The 15995-nt window shown below is 42.3% G+C and overlaps 1 protein-coding gene across 1 annotated transcript in view; it reads left to right on the forward strand.

Annotated features, from left to right (window-relative positions):
• zfpm2a (zinc finger protein, FOG family member 2a) overlaps positions 1-15995 on the forward strand; it is a 110723-nt gene that overhangs the window by 69078 nt on the left and 25650 nt on the right. Inside the window, exon 5 of the mRNA XM_026373040.1 lies at positions 552-663. Within this exon, the coding sequence (XP_026228825.1) occupies positions 552-663 (112 nt within the window). The remainder of the gene's footprint in view (positions 1-551; positions 664-15995) is intronic.

The following is a 15995-nucleotide window of genomic DNA, read 5'->3' on the forward strand; positions in this document are numbered from 1 at the left end:
TTCTTCCCTGCTTGTTTCAGGAAATGGTGAGATCCTGGTGATAGCAAAGCACAATGTGCCCAAAGTTCACCCGTGAACACTCGCTTCCTTCTTTCTGAAAGTCACCAGCTTTTTTTTTTTTTTTTTTTTTTTTAATCCTTACTTTCTTTTTTTTATTTGCCCGACACCTGAGATGCTCATGTTAATCTAAGAGATCTGATTCTGAAACATTAGGTTCAATCCTGGATGATAAGTCTCCTTTTATGATACAAGGCTCTTGCTCCCATTTGTCATCACTCCAACCACTACAGCAGCCTTTGTCTGTGGGCCACTACACACACACTCACACACACACATACAAAACCTGCCCTGGTTTTCAAATCTTCTCAGCAATGTAAAAAAAAAAAAAAAAGGGGGGATTGGGTGGACTTGAGTTACATGCTGTATAGTTTCTGAAATTGTCTGTATGTGGCCATTCAGAGCAGCAGAGGAGCGTAACTCAGTGGTTATTAATGTTTCTTTAATCACCAAAATAAGCAAATGATTAGTGTTTGTTATCTGTCCCCGTCCAGAAGACGAAGAGCACGGTCCCGGTGGTGCTGAGCGCTGGCCCCAGGTGGCTGTTGGATGTGACTTGGCAGGGAGCGGAAGACAACAAAAACAACTGTGTGGTGTACAGCAAAGGTAAGCAAGCAACACAGGCATCCTGTTATCTCTCCGCTGCGCAACACACCACACCACACCACGCCACAGCACCACCACCAAAGACACTGACAATTCTCCATCCTCTCCACTCCTGCCTGTCTCTCACTCTCTCTCTCTGTCTGTCTCTCACTCTCTCCGTCTTTCTTTTAGGTTTTTTCTCTCTTTTTTTTTTTTCTCTCCTTGCTTCTCAAAGTCACAAATGCACTCAAATAATTGCATGCGCATGAGGCTACAAGGACACACACACACACACAAAAAAAAGACATATGTGCACACACACTCTCACACCATATCTGTTTTTCTCATCCAAAGAGTAATTTATATCACTAAAACTCTGATTAGGAGCTGAGAAACATCACTTGACACACAAAGTTAATGGTCTTTAGATTTCACAAGGTAATTAATGCCCCCCTTTTTTTTCCCCTCTTTTATACTAAGTGAATCCCTATCTCAGAGTAGATAGCAAGCAAGTGGGGATGGGCTTGCCATTTTGCTTCATTTGTTCTCTCACTAATTCAGCAAAGCTTTAGCTAGATATCTTAGAAATCAGACATTCAAACCCCACTAGAAATGGATTTATGTTCATATGTGAGGCAAACATACAACTAATCTGTCATAAAGTCCATGTTGTTTATTCAAAGTCGACCCTGAAAGCACCAAATGGCCCCACTGTCGTAAAGACTAACTCCTCAATCTGCTGCATTGTGTCCGGAGAAAACCCTCATTAAAACATCCCAACGTGGCTCTGTAGAGAGCTCCGTTAGCTGCACGAGAAGATGCTCAGACTGCGCGGAGTCCTGACACCACAGTCTGCAGCTTCACTTCTTTTGAAAGCACAAGGCTGCTGCAGCTATAATTGGGTCTTGACGGGTGTTAACCAGAGAGACACAGCAAAATAAATACGTAAATAAAGATGTGTTTTGGATTCCAAAGGGTGAAGGAAAGGAGCTCCATTTATCACTTTTCAAAAATGATTACCCCGTGACAATACCCCCAAAGCTGAAATGGAGCTTCTTCTCCCTCAAAGTGAATAAGTGGCAGGAGTGGGATTTGCAACCCGGATTTTCGGTCTCCCAATTCTCATCTACTAATCACTAGACTGCACTGGGGAGTTATCCTCTTAACCGGCTACTTAACTTTGTGCTCTTTATCACCAAATCATTAAAGTTTTGATAAGCTGTTAAAGAAGATTATGCACTTCTTTAAAATCTTCTAATCTTTTTGCTCAGAGACTGACTGTATGAAACAAAAACGAAGAGGGGACCAATAACAGGATTTCTCACTTTTTTGTTAAGTCTGAGAATTTCCTCTGCCACTCTTCATCCATGCATCCTCGAGATACCATCACACAAACACACACACACCCACACACACACACACACACACTGCACATGCTGCGTCATAACCTCCGCTGTGTTTCACCGACAGTTCCTTTGTTTGTCTCTTCCAGTTTGACCTTATTAAATTAAACACAATAACGTGTGCAGACGTGCCCTTGTGAGAGTTGTTCTGTGTTGTACTGTATAAGTTCATTACTCTAAATCCTCCCCAAGAATCAGCAGGCGCTTGCCAACTGATGATTAACGATAACGCAGAGAATGGCGAACGCGGAGAATTAATTGAAATCTGAGAGTAAATGATCTCTCGTCACTTTATGGTAGCTGTGAAACAGTCGCTGAGTTGAGAAATTTAAAGTCCTCAAATAACAATATCACAAAAAAGAAAAAACTGCCCGAGTTTTTACATCATGAAAACTTTTGGCTTTGAAATGAATGTTTCAATAAATGTCAATTTGATAGTACTGTGATACCACGAGTTACAAAAAAACCCCATCCTGACTGTGTAATTCCATACTTGACTTGACTCCTTTGTAGCAACTTTGCCACAGAGCTTTGGATAAATTGGTTGGGTGTCCATTTTTCTCTGCTCTCGAACCAAAAATTGTTCCATACTTTGCTCCTGGCGTTTTTTTTTTTTTTTTAAAAGATGGACTTGGACTAAGTTCAGAAAGTGGCGAAGTGTTTGATGCCATTCAGCTGTTCGCGTCCACACATGATTTATACTGCTCATTCTTCTCCATTGCTTTCTGTTAAAGATTTGTGTGTGTGTGTGTGTGTGTGTGTGTGTGTGTGTGTGTGTGTGTGTGTGTGTGTGTGTGTACCCTCTGGAGGTGACATTGGAATTTAATGTCGACGTGCTGAAAATATGAAATCTTTGTCAATTTTCATATTGAATTTGGTTATTTCCCTGCAGGTTTTTTTTTTTTTTTTTTTTTTTTTTTTTTGGTGGTAGTAGTTCTGGAGTGGTGTTTATCGTGTTGACGCTTGCATGGATCGACTAAAGGGAAAAAGGCACTTCAGAGTCCAACAGGAACTTTGTTCCCACTTCGAAAAGCTGAGGCCCAGATTGTTTATATCTTCACCCCTGTGCTGTTTCCCCTCTGTCGGCTGCTTCATTGCTCCCTGAGATGCGTTACTTATGGAAAACAGTGAATATCTCAATGCACAGTATGCTTGCAGAATATGTTTTGGCTCACGTTTCAGTGGTCTCGGCTTTCTTTATGGCTGCCTGCAAAGATAGTAGCAGTTCATTTTGGATGCTTGCCAGTGTGAATCTATGGGGGAGTATCTCTAAGTAAGGACTAGTGATTGGTTTGAGTGGCTGTAGCATACTGTTGGGCATTTTGTCCTATTATTTCTGCATTACATTTTGTACAACTGCTCACCCTCTATCGCCAAAACTCGTCATTCAGTAAGTCAGAGAAGTATGTGGAGAGGGAAACAGGACCAGATTCAGCAAAATGATTCCTCTGAGAGCTGTGTTCCTGCAGTGTGTTATGTATAATACATGAACTGGAGTGTGTAACAAGCACCCGGGTGGTGTAGTCAGGTCCCCTGCAGGGTGCCCCTGGTCATCAGTACCAAGACAAGCTAACCATATAGTGTCAAATATACTTTTTTTTCCCTCTATTTTTGGATTCCTGCCATTCCTGTTGCCAGCAAAACATCTTCCCTGACCATTTGTATTCTTCCTGTAGGATTTTACCCAGATGAACAGAAAGACAGGAGCATTTTTAAAAATTACAAGTCAAAGAACAAGAGTAATGTTTGATGCATTTAAATGTCTCAAATTATGATTCGCAGAGCAATTTCATGAATATAAATTCTTCTTTGAATTCCCTTTCTGAAAATGAGAGGCTGCAACAGCCCTGAAGTGGAAGTAGGAAAAGTGCAATATCTGTTTTTCCCAGGCTGTCAGCATGGCCCTGTTTGTTTTACATTAAACTCCCAGGAAGAGCCTTAGCAGCCAGCCATTGCTAAAACTCTCAACTCCACTACTGCGCTAACTCATTATCGAGAAATCCACCTGGAACTCCCACAATGCTCTCCTCCACACTCCAACAGCTTCTTTGAACCACTGAAGTTATAGAAACAGGCAGCAAGTCTGTAGAGTAATTATATGTTACAGTAACAGTGGAAAGAGGGAGAGGGAGCGAGAGAGATGGGGTGGGGGGGTGGCGGGGGGGGGTGACAGACAGGAACCCAGAGAGACAGAAAGTGGAGAATTTTCTATACAGATAAACAACAGATTGATAAACGAAACAGCTGGAAAGTAGGAGAGAATTAAGAGCACTGCGAATGTGCCTCATTTTTGATTTCTTTATTTTAGCATATCTCAGCTGAATGTGTCACCGATAGAAATGCGGTTGAGATGCCGCAAACCCGCCTCACTGGAAGGATTGTAGCTGTTAACTGTTTAGTGAGCTAATACAGAGCATGCCCACATGTGATCACTGCACAGCCATACGTCACACTGAAGACCTAGATCTGCTAAATGAGCTCGTAAATAAATAGTTTATATTTTAAAGAAGCTAAAAAGTAATTTCATAAGAAAACAGCTGGATACTGTATTTTTTGCAAATGTTACTGTAGTGGGAATTGTGCATTTGTCGGGGACTATTTTCTGCTGCGGATTAATCTACATTTAGTATTTGTCAAACATTATGTGTGTTGAATTTATAGTTTATTTTTTTGCTCTTAAGGAAAGTCAGAGTTGTGGACAGTGTAATGCGCACAGTGAAATACATGAGCTATAGCACAATATATGACTTAATTCATTTGCGGTGTGAGCTTTCATTGTCCTCACCCCATTGTTACCTGATATCTGAGCTCATTGAAACTATACACACTCAGCGTGACCACATTATGTGGCATTATTCAGAGGTCACCTAAACTTTTCAACTCTAAGCCTCTTAAGCCAGACCACATTCAGATACAGCATGTCCAATAAGTCTCCAGAGCAACTTAGCCCATTGTTCGTGCAGGAATTGACCAATGTAACTAGGCCGTTTTACATAAGCCCAGGCAGTGCAGAATTAGCTAACTCCCTGTGTCTTTGTATTATTTCATATTCACTAAGTCCTCACAATCAGATCATTTTTTTATGCCTTCATTTGCTCTTTCCACTGCTGCAGAGCTGTAGACCTCTGAGGCATACGATGAACTAGTATGACCTGCCTGGACAGATGTAGGATCTACTTTTTTTTTTTAATAAAACCTGACTTGCAAAGACTTACTGTACAAAGACATTTGACATATTTTTTTCTTTTCTACCAGAAGAGGAAGGCACAAAACTGCACTAGTTCCTGCTCTGCTCGGTGGCAGCATGCAGCATTAAACACACACTTACAGTTCAAAATTTAATTGTTCATTTCAACCCTCCTCTTTTAAAATGACTGTGGCGAACAGGAGGTGCGAGGGTTATTATCTGTTATCTGGGAACATAGTGAAATAGTGTGACTGAATAATAACTAAACAACTGACACAATGTAGAAATTTCATTATCAGTGTATTAAAACAAAATTGTACCCTAAAGGAGTCCCCGCCACAGCCACGAGCAGCCGACTAATTATGTTTAATTAAAAGACAACAGAGATCAACAGAATCGTTTTCATTAGGAAATTGTTAATGATTGCACTGCAACAATAATTGATTGCACTGAGCCACGCGATAACTCAGCGCGGTCAGGCTGGAGTGAGCCGGGTTGGAGAGGATCGGTTGGTTTAGGCATTTGGCAGCTGTTGAGTAGCCTATCTTCTAGCTGAAGCTTCCACATAAGCGACTGAGGAGAAGTTGTAAATGGAGAGCAGAGGAGGAGGAGGAGGAGGAGGAGACTGGGTTAAGGACAGCGAAATACAAATCATACAGCAATCTGAGAGGGCTTAACCAGCCCACACGTGTTTATGAGGCATCCACGCACGCGCGGGCGTGCACAATCCAGCACGAACAACTAAGATGGGAGCACAGTCTTATTATTTTCCCCCCATCTCTGTCTACAAACATGTTTGAGAGGCTGTTTTCTTTCTGTCTCACTCGTAAGCATGCAAACTACATGCGCGCGCAACACGCACGCACACACACACACACACACACACTTTGCTGCTGCTCCTTTCAGAGCCATGTGAAAGACGTCAGCTCCAGACGCTTCCTCCGACAGCCTTTTATGTGCATTGTTCTCCCGCTGTGCAGGCAGTTTCCCTGTGCTAGACAATATAGCACAGGCAGCAGACACCACACTCTGCCACAGCAAGCACACATACTATCGCACAGACCTAACGCCATTACCGAAATTTCACATAATGGCTGCTGACACATATACGTCCATCTGCATTCAGTGTAGACTAAGCCTTGAGACAAAAACAACAATACGGGGGGAACGTTTAAAAGACGTGATGGGCACTGATGAGGGACAAGATTTTTTTTTTTTTCCTTTTCAAATGCTGTGGTCTGCATGCACATTTTTGAGTGCGTGCTTGTAATTTGTGTTACATGCGTGTGCGTGTGTGAGTATAGCCGTTTGTCCTTGTATCAATGCCATGGAGGGTGTCAGGCTAATGAGCGTGGGCTGTCCTTAGAGCAGGAGGGTTTGGGTTGTGCCATTCACTCTGCATATTTAAATGCCTTGTAGAGCTTAAGTATGCCCACTTTTCCATGTCAGGGCAGCGTTCAATCCTGCTGCGACCATTAATTATGATACCATTGTGCTCCAGTGTGGCTAATAAGAGTGATGTATTGCACCCTCGTGGCATTATAATCATCTGAGTGAAGTACCTGGACTACACTGAGCTCTCTTTAAGTACCGCCACGTTAACAAAAAAACAAAAAAAACAAAAATGGTGGGTGGGAGGGTGGTAACTGAGTGAAGAGGAAGCAACTTCTCTCCTCTCCATCTCCAGCGCTTGCTGCATTGGTTAATGCTCCTACATGAGAGTGTGTCACAGATTTAACTTCTCTATAATTGTATAATCAATGATGAGAAATGCTTTGGTATTGATCTCGCAGGAGCGCTGATTGGCTGTCCGAGAGCGAGGAAGGCTCACATACACTCTCGTGCTCGAAATCCTGCAGGTGCACAGGCATCACAAGCACGTATGAGTCATTGTTTTGATTTTAGGCCCTTTTTTTTACGCATGCATGTGTGCATGTGCACGCTAGCCTATCTGCATTGTACAGTGTAAGCGTGAGTTGTCTGCATCACTTTCTCAGATGTCTTTGCACACAGAACTGATTAAGTGGATTTTGAGGAGCTGCTTCTTAATATTTGGAGCATGTCTCCTCAGTATTGAATGTGTGCAATACAGATGGGGAGAGAAGATCACACTTTATTACATTAATCACTGCAAGTTAATGTGATTATATGTACTTTATATTTCCCTTCTTAACTCCCCTCCCTTAACAGCATAATCAATGACCATTTTTATATTCATTGAAAAATTCTGCGGATATGAAAATAAGTCTCTGCGAGGTTTTTTAATCTACTGCGGGATCTTGAGTCAGTAATTAAAGAGTCCATTCTGTGTGTCTTCTAAAAGCCCTTAGCCTTCTTTTAGGCCTGGGTATGATCCAGCCCACCGCCCCCATCTCTGCTGCGGTAAGTAGGTGTGAAAAGCATTGTCAGTGTTCTTCAGGATAAAGCCCTGCTGTTGGATGCCATTGGTCAGAGTCAACACCCCCCCCACCCCCCACCCTACACACACACATACAAACGCACACATGATCCAGGAGCAGGTTGAGAAGAAGAGTGTGTGAGGGTTGTGTGTGTGTGTGTGTGTGTGTATGTGCAGGGATAATCAGAGACAAAAGCTGCAAGCTGGAGAGAGGGGCCTTTCTCCACACCCACACAGCTTTTTGTGGAGGGAGGGATGTCGGTGCCTTTTTTTTAACAGTCTTGGGGTGGCGGGGGGAGGTGGGGGAGGGAGCAGGGGAGATGGTGGGAGAGAGATAGAGGAATCACTGGGGTGGAGGGGTGTTTAGATCGTCAGTCAGTGTGATGGAAAACCACACGGTTAAAGTCTCTCTGAGGGTTGACACAGAACTGCAGCGAGTGAGACTGAACAAGTCAAACTGACTGTAGGTGAAACACTGCTGAAAATGAAGAAAAACAAAGAGCATGACAGCAGGAGAAAAACCACGAGGCACATGTGAAGGAAAAACAGACAACGCTAACTGTTAGGTTGCTGTTTTGTAAAGAACAGAGTTAAGACAATTCAATTCAAGCATTATGGGGTCTAGTAGTGCAGGTCCATTTTTCTTTTGATAATGTATACCCCCTGCAAATCAATTTTTTGGTTGGGCAGAACATAATCAGATTTTCCTAGAAGAAATAGCTCAACACATTACAAACTTGTTTTGTGGGGTCGCCACTGTGTTCATGCAGGAGAGCTTGGCGATAACCTTTATACATACCTTTGCAGCTAATCCATTTTATTGATTGTACATCCACCTGCATGGAAAAAACACACGCTCACACACACACACACACACACACTGCATAGTCTTCTTTAAAGTGCTGTATCACAGTTTTTTTGTTTTGTTTTTTCCAGATTGTAGTGCCAGTAAGAACACAACGGCGTCCCACCTCTAGCGCTAGCAGTTCATCTGTGGGTTGTTTTATCGTGTGATCTGGTCAAGCGATCTTAGTTGTTCCTTAAAAGTGTGGTTGGAGCTATTTGAAGATGGGATATGTGTTAGATTTCGGACTAACACATAATGTTTCATCATGTGTTTCAATCATGTGGAACTATCTATGGTATAGATGCAAAGTTTGCATCCAGTTTTTGGCCACAGTCACAGACGATGATCCTTTCTAAGTAGATTTGGGTGGAAAAACTCAAACTAAGCCTTTCCTGTAGATGAGAAACTATTTATATGAGTTCTTTTTGTAATCATTTTGCAACAACAAACAGCTTGCTTGTTTACTGTTAAGTGTAGTTATGAGCGCTTGTTAATGTGTGTTGTCTTGGGTCTTGTTTATTTTACATTATGCGTATGACTTTATGGTGCATTTATTCTCTGTGCTGGGGATCTGAGAGCAGTTGAAACTGCTGATGCTTTAATTAGAATAATTCACAGACATTATGTTTGATTCACACATACGTTTTATTTCTCAACATCTTTGTTCCGAGTTCTTTTTACAGTTATCACAGTTTCACCTTATTATCACCTGGGCATCTTTGTATTAAATTAACCTGTTGTTTGGCTGACTGAAGTTTTACTTACTGACTTTTCAGTCAAGCACTCCCATACAAATGGTGCCAGTAAACTCCAGTATGCAGCATACAGGTGGAGAGACCAAAGGTACTGAATAGGAGTTCTGTGCTGATAGTTGCCCTGAGTTAAGCTAAATCAAATACAGTACAGTTAAAGTATAGTTAGGTTGAGGCAATGGAAATAAATCCTGAGGTGTATGGATACCAAGCTGCTCCTAATCAGAAAATAACTGTGTGTTCCTTTTGTTTGTTTGTTTTATTTTAGTATTTTCAACAATAAACGACTAACTTTGTCATGTACATATTAGGATTCTTGTTCTGATTTCAGTTTTACTTCTCTACGTTTCCCTCAGCATTCGATTTTTAGATTGTTGACACTTAAGCCTCGTGTCTGTCCTCACCATTACACCGATATTAGCTGCTTAGGAGCTAAACCCTTCCTCCTCTAGGTTGCTTTAGTGCCTGAGCTCTGCTGACCTCTGCCTGTCGGCGCTGGGTGACAGAGTTGGGTGCCCCTGTTTGCACAAGTGTGTGTGTGTGAGTGTCTGCGAGAAAGAGAGAGAGGGAGAGAGAGGGAGAATGAACCGAGGGGTGGGTGAGCAGGCAGGCGTGCTGTAGGTACAGTAGTGTAGAGGACTAGACATCAGTGTCGTCCAGGTCAGACAGGGCCATCCATTCTCTAAGCCCCAGGGAAGAGAGAGAGAGACAGAGAAAGAAGAAAAGGAGAGAGGGTGGAAGAGAGAAGTGTGCGTACGGACGGGGGGGGGGGGGGGGGCATTGATGCACTGTTTCTCTTAACTCTGTCAAAGCCACTCCATTGTGCTCCCCCGTGCAGTGAGTAGAAACCAATCTGTCATCGCTCCACTAGCCAGCATACTAGAAGAGGGCTAGACTGCTGGAAACACAAGTCTATTCAATGTGAAATGTAACTGGAATCTGAGCCCTTGGATTGCTGGATTGAAAAAAAAAATTTGATGTAAGATTTTTGAACCTTGCTCTCCCACTGACTGTGAAATGGAAGCCCGTGAGTACAGTATTTGGGTCCGTGTGAGATAGGTTTTAGTCTCGTATCTCTCCCTTTTTTCCACGGGGAAGTGATTGACATGTTTTGTTGATAGAACTCTATATCCAAAGCATGTGAGGTTTACATAGGCATGAAGGGCTCAGTTAAAACCTCCTTGCTGAATGTTACCCAGCAGAGTTGGCCTCCTTTGTTGAAGATTAGATATATTTAGACAGTCACAGTCACACGCACTGACTGAGCAGCAGAGACAAAGTCTTGAAGTGGAGCTGTGAAGATTTCAGCCTTCTTCCTCCCATTCTGCATCCCACCCTCTTTGCGTTTGTCACCTATAGAAACCGAGCATCACGTGGCTGCGGCATTTCTGCTGACCACCTGTCCTGTTGCCCTGAGCTCACTAAGCCTGTATACTTTTGAATAGTGGCTACTAATGCTATGTTCCAATGCCATTTAGAGTCACTTCTTCCCCTCTCCTCATAGGAATCCCCCTTGCGCCATTTTCCCTGTAATCTCCCCACTCCTCTCTGTTATGGGGTGGCTCGCCTGCTGCTCCCACCACTATTTCACAGCCCTTCTCCTTCTTACAACCAGCACCTCCACCATTTTAATCCCTTTGACCCAAACCCTGTGTGTTTCCCTGTATCAACAGCTCCTGGAGATTACATCCTGCCTGCCTCCTCACCGCTGCGTACTTCAGTCATTTGCAGCTGTGGCTGGCTAGTCCATCCTAGGGTCTTAGTCAAACACTGCTGGGTGTGATAGCCACTGTGGCTAGTTAGCGTGGTCAGGGTCAGAACCAGAGAGCAGACAGCTGGAAGAGAAGTGAAGGTGGAAGAAGATGTGGGTACAGAATAAGTGCAGCATCTGCAAGTTGGGCCCTCAGGAGACATACAATAGGGAAGTGTTGAGGGAAGCTGTGGCTGTAAAAGAACTTTTGTTGAAAAAGCACCCCCTTTTTTGTGCTTGTAAATGAGATACCCAAAATAAAATAGTTGTTCTTCTTGAACTTTAAGGATAAAAAGTGCCAAAATTATTAAGTCTACAAAATTGCCCATGATATTTCGGGTATGTTTTGGACAGTAATATACCACATATTTTCAAATTATTCCACAAAACTAGATAAATTACTCATAAAACACGTTTATGTTGTGAAATAAGGTTGAAATTTCTCTAGTCTGCTGAATTGAGAGCAACTATTAGAGAGTTTGGAAAAAATGAATGAACATTGCTATTTGATTATTTTACAAGGTCAATTTTGCACAGAAAATTCCCCAAGACGTGTGTTTTTTTTATTGAATGTAATGGCATCTGTAAACCATCAGGTAGAACTAGAGCATTAAACATGTAGCTGAAATCCTGTACAAATAGATACAGGGAGAAATTAGGAGGAAATCAGGGTTCAATAGGTTATGGGAGTTATCTTGAAACAGCATGTTAAAATCCTGTTCTGCTTAGCATGTCAGAGAAGTGAGGCAGCCATCAGGAGAGTTATAGTAGAGCCGGTTCTGTCGTTATGCTGAGGAGCAGCCTGTGCTCACAGAGGGGCCCCTCCTCTTTCATGTAGTGTTTCTGGTAATGGGTTAGGGCTTTATTGATGTGAACTTATGTGATCATTGCATAAAGAAGTACCATTTCTCTTTTTCTCTCTCTCTTTCTCTCACTCGCTTTCCTTCCTGCTCACTTTTCCTGTGGGCCACATTAAATCAAGCCTCCGACCTAGACTCTAGTTAAATTAAACCCTATCAGCATGTTGCCCTCTCATATCAGAGAACAGGCCTTTATATAGACGGCCTGTAAATGGTGATTAGTGAGTGTTTTGATTAAAATTCAACCGCATGTACGATACTCTGGTGGAGCCAATCACCTCTTCCTCTCCCCCCCTCCCTCCCTCTCTCCTTCTGTCTCCGCATCTCTGTGCGTAAACATACATCGAGACATACAGTACATGTGCGAACACACAAAATCCAGCTCGCACCCTCCCTCCCTGTCTCCGTCTGGCCTGTTCTCATGGCTCAGCGGAGAGCAAGGCTGATTAAAGGGTCCTTACAAATGAGAAGGTTGCAAGTGAAGACAAAAACCAGAGACAAATCACACCACAGCAGTCTCAAGGTTTCCACTAAACCTATTCAACTGGAGGGGAGCGGCAGAACAGTGAAAAATATATACACACTCCATCCTGTCAGAACGCTTTTGGCTTATCTTGAGTGACTGTCAAGGCTGGGAATATCAGGGAATGGACAGAAATATATAAAATTAATAAGCCACTGGATGTTGTCGGGAGTTATGATGCTTCATAAATCCTAGTTTGATCATGGCGGACAAGGCTTAAACCCATAGCTTCCTAATGCGCACAGCAGTGTTTTGGACTGGATTTTATTCTGTTTGGGAGATAGAAGCCCTTAGCTGGCAAAAGTAAGATTTATCATCTTCCTAACCCCCCTCCTTTTCTTTCATGAGTGACAAATATTAAAAAGAAGGCCTGAGGGAAGTTGGCAGCCATTACCACCTTTAATAGAAGGGCACAAGCGTAGCAAGGTGAAACTGGGGCCAAAGGCAGAGAAATGCTATTCAAAGAAAAGAGAGAGAAGCAGGAGAAGAGGGAGAAATTGGTACTAACTTATCAGTTGTACTTCCTTTGTCGGGTCAGGGGTCTTGGAGCTTTTGTTTGTTTGTTTGTTTCTTATACTGAAAGGATGGATGGTATCTCTCCCACCATCCAAGCAGGTCTGCTCTGTCGAGAGCTGCAGGTAATATTTCATGTCAGGAATTAAGCAAGCCTACCCAGCGACTCCTTTCTACAGTTAGACGGCCACCGCATCCATCATCATCTGCTCCCCCTCTTCAGAGTGGTGAAATGTTACACCACTGTAACTACATTTACAAGTAGTGCACTGAAGTACAAATGTGACGTACCTTTCATGGCATTTCATACTTACATTCTAGAGGGAAATTAATAATAAAAATAATGCATGATGAAAATAATTATTAATTGTGACCCTGTCTAAAATAGTTAACCATTCTGTAGAGTAAGATAATTATTTTCTGAATAACCAATGCATAGTAACAATCTAATGAAATATATCTACTATATAATAGTAGTTATAGTAAACAGTTTTAACAGTTTCCTGAGAATACTGTTATTTAAAGCTACAATATGCAACTTAAGCTTAACTGTGCCTTCACTTCTCTCTGCTCTGCTTTGCAGATAATAAATGAAAAGCTCCAAAACTTACGAAACAAACTCAAATAACCGGAATTCTCTGATTGGTTAGAACAGTGAGCCTCTGTCTAAAACATTTAGAAGCTGATTTCAGTAAGTCTATTAAAAAAATAAAATCCAAATAAATACGTACTGTAGCTTTAAGTACCACATTCATTCACCACTTGTAATGTATTTTAACAATATATTAATAGTACTTTCATTTAAGTAAAAGTATTTCTTCCACAACTAGTTGGGCTTTGTTTTGATCACCGTCCTTTCTCAGGACTTTGAGTGTGTAAATACTGTAAGGAGGGAGATACTAATTAGAACACTACGTCTAATCTCTGCGGCTTTACCTGTCAATAAAGATGTTGTCAGTGACGATGAGGTCTCTTGAAATGAAAGCCTTGGCAGTTTTGATATGTAAAACACGTCACATTGTTTCAGTCAGTAGCATCCCGATGAGACAAGTTGTCAACAAAAGTAAAATGACAACAAAAACATCTTTGTTGGACCAAATCAGAATAATGACATTCTAATTTAAGACTTGTCCCCCCTCCCCCCAGCACACACTCACACACACCCCTCCACCTCTGTTCTATTTGGCAGAGGTCATGCTTTTTGAACACAAGTTGTAGTAAGTAAATTTATGCCACTTATTTCTTGTAACTGCATGAAAAAGTAATGAGGTGTTAGAGATAAATATATGAAGACAATAAGCCATGCAGTTCTTTTCCTGTAGCTACCTTTGAGTCAATTAGCACTTTTCAGAGACTCAGAGAATATTTCTGCCTTATGTAGCTCCTCAATATGCAGCATCTGACTTTTATCCAATTACATTACGTGAGGTCTGTGGGCACGCCGGGCACAGCGCACATAATGGAGGATGCCATCTTTGGTGTGATATTCTCCAACACTTTTCCATTGCATATGCCTGTGGCTCTCACTATGAATTATTCAAAGGCTTCATCCACACAGAAGAGAGTGAGGAGCTCGGCTCCATAGTAAACAGATTTTCTGCTCGCCATCCTCACAAATCTGAAGTGTAGGACATTGTAAGTGCCAAATAATTACATGGTGGCCCCTCTCCCCTCCTGTCTGAGTTAACCTGACCTCAGAAATGCATTTGGTCTCAATAATATTTTGTCACTGGTAAAACTTGGAGTTAATTAAAGTTTTGTTGCTCAGAAGTCCAGATGCAAGAAACTGATGCATGAAAATAAGAAGATTGATTCATCTTTTCATCTAATTCCATGTAAGATAATCTCCTATTTAAATATTTCTTATCCCATTTTTTTATCTCATCAAACTTATTTGGCTCAAGAAACGGCACCAGCGTGGTTCAGGAATATTTGCACACCCAGCTCTCGCTATGTTGATTTATTAAACTATAATAGATAACAGCCCGAGAGTTTGACTCTGGCTATGTATAATCACTTTAGTTCCTCACTGGCTATTGTGCTGTGAAATAGAAAATATGAATATTACATGGGTTTTAAATCCCTACAAAAATTCTCTTTTCCAGAACAAGAAAATTGACATATCTATTGCATTACTGCAGCTCCCATCTTTGGTTAATGGAGATTTCACATTATAGCACACACATTATAGCCCCATGAAATTTGCTAAGCATTTAAGAAAAATGAACTTTTTAAATAGTCTATCAGTGTAAAAAGAGGGGGCGTCTATGAGATTTTCCCCTCTCTTTTCTCTGCTTTGGGGGGTTGCCCTGACCTTGAACTACTCGTATCTTCCAGTGCAGATCTGTGGCAGTGACACATGTCATGTGTTGGAGGGGATTGAGGAGGAAGCAGAGGAGACAAGAGGGAGTGATCTTGGTCTGGAGCCCAGTCAGAGTCAGAGTCCGCCCTCATGTCAAAGGATGGGCATGTTTGGCCCAAAACACAGACTGCACCTCATCCACTAATCTCAGCACGAAAACACCTTTAGGTAGCTGACGGAGGGAATGAGCACACACACACTATACAGTGTCGAAGAACACTGAGAGGGTTCAAAGCTGCCCTTAAATTCCTGGGCAGCGGGGAGGGATGGCTATATGTGGGAGAACAAGAGAAAGAGTGAAGAGGAAGGGCTAGGAGAGAGGAGGATCTCCAGATTCTCCTCTTGTAAAGCTGACCTGGCTGAAGCAAAGCCAAGCCTCCCTTTCTCCTTCCTATTCGGCATTGTGGAGGAAACCCTCCATGTTTGCAACCCACGCTCGTTCTCTCCCACTCAGTAGGAAAACACAAACTACAAAAGAGAAGACGCTCCTCATAAAGGGACGACATCTTAAGGACCCCCCCCCCCCCCTCCCCCGCTCGAATCTCGGATTTACAATCATGTAGTTGAAAGCACATTATCACATGTGAATGAAGTTAACATGCATCGACCTGCTGTGTTTCTTTGCATCAGAGCAACGCTTGACTGAACACTCCCTTTTCACCCAGACAGATTGTATGAAGGCGGTGGAATAATTTGTTATTGACTCACCCAGGCTCTGAAATTGAGATCAAAAATTTGCAAACTCCCCAAAGATTAAC

The sequence above is a fragment of the Anabas testudineus genome, chromosome 16, assembly GCF_900324465.2.
Source record: "Anabas testudineus chromosome 16, fAnaTes1.2, whole genome shotgun sequence".
Classification (NCBI taxonomy): Eukaryota; Metazoa; Chordata; class Actinopteri; order Anabantiformes; family Anabantidae; genus Anabas; species Anabas testudineus.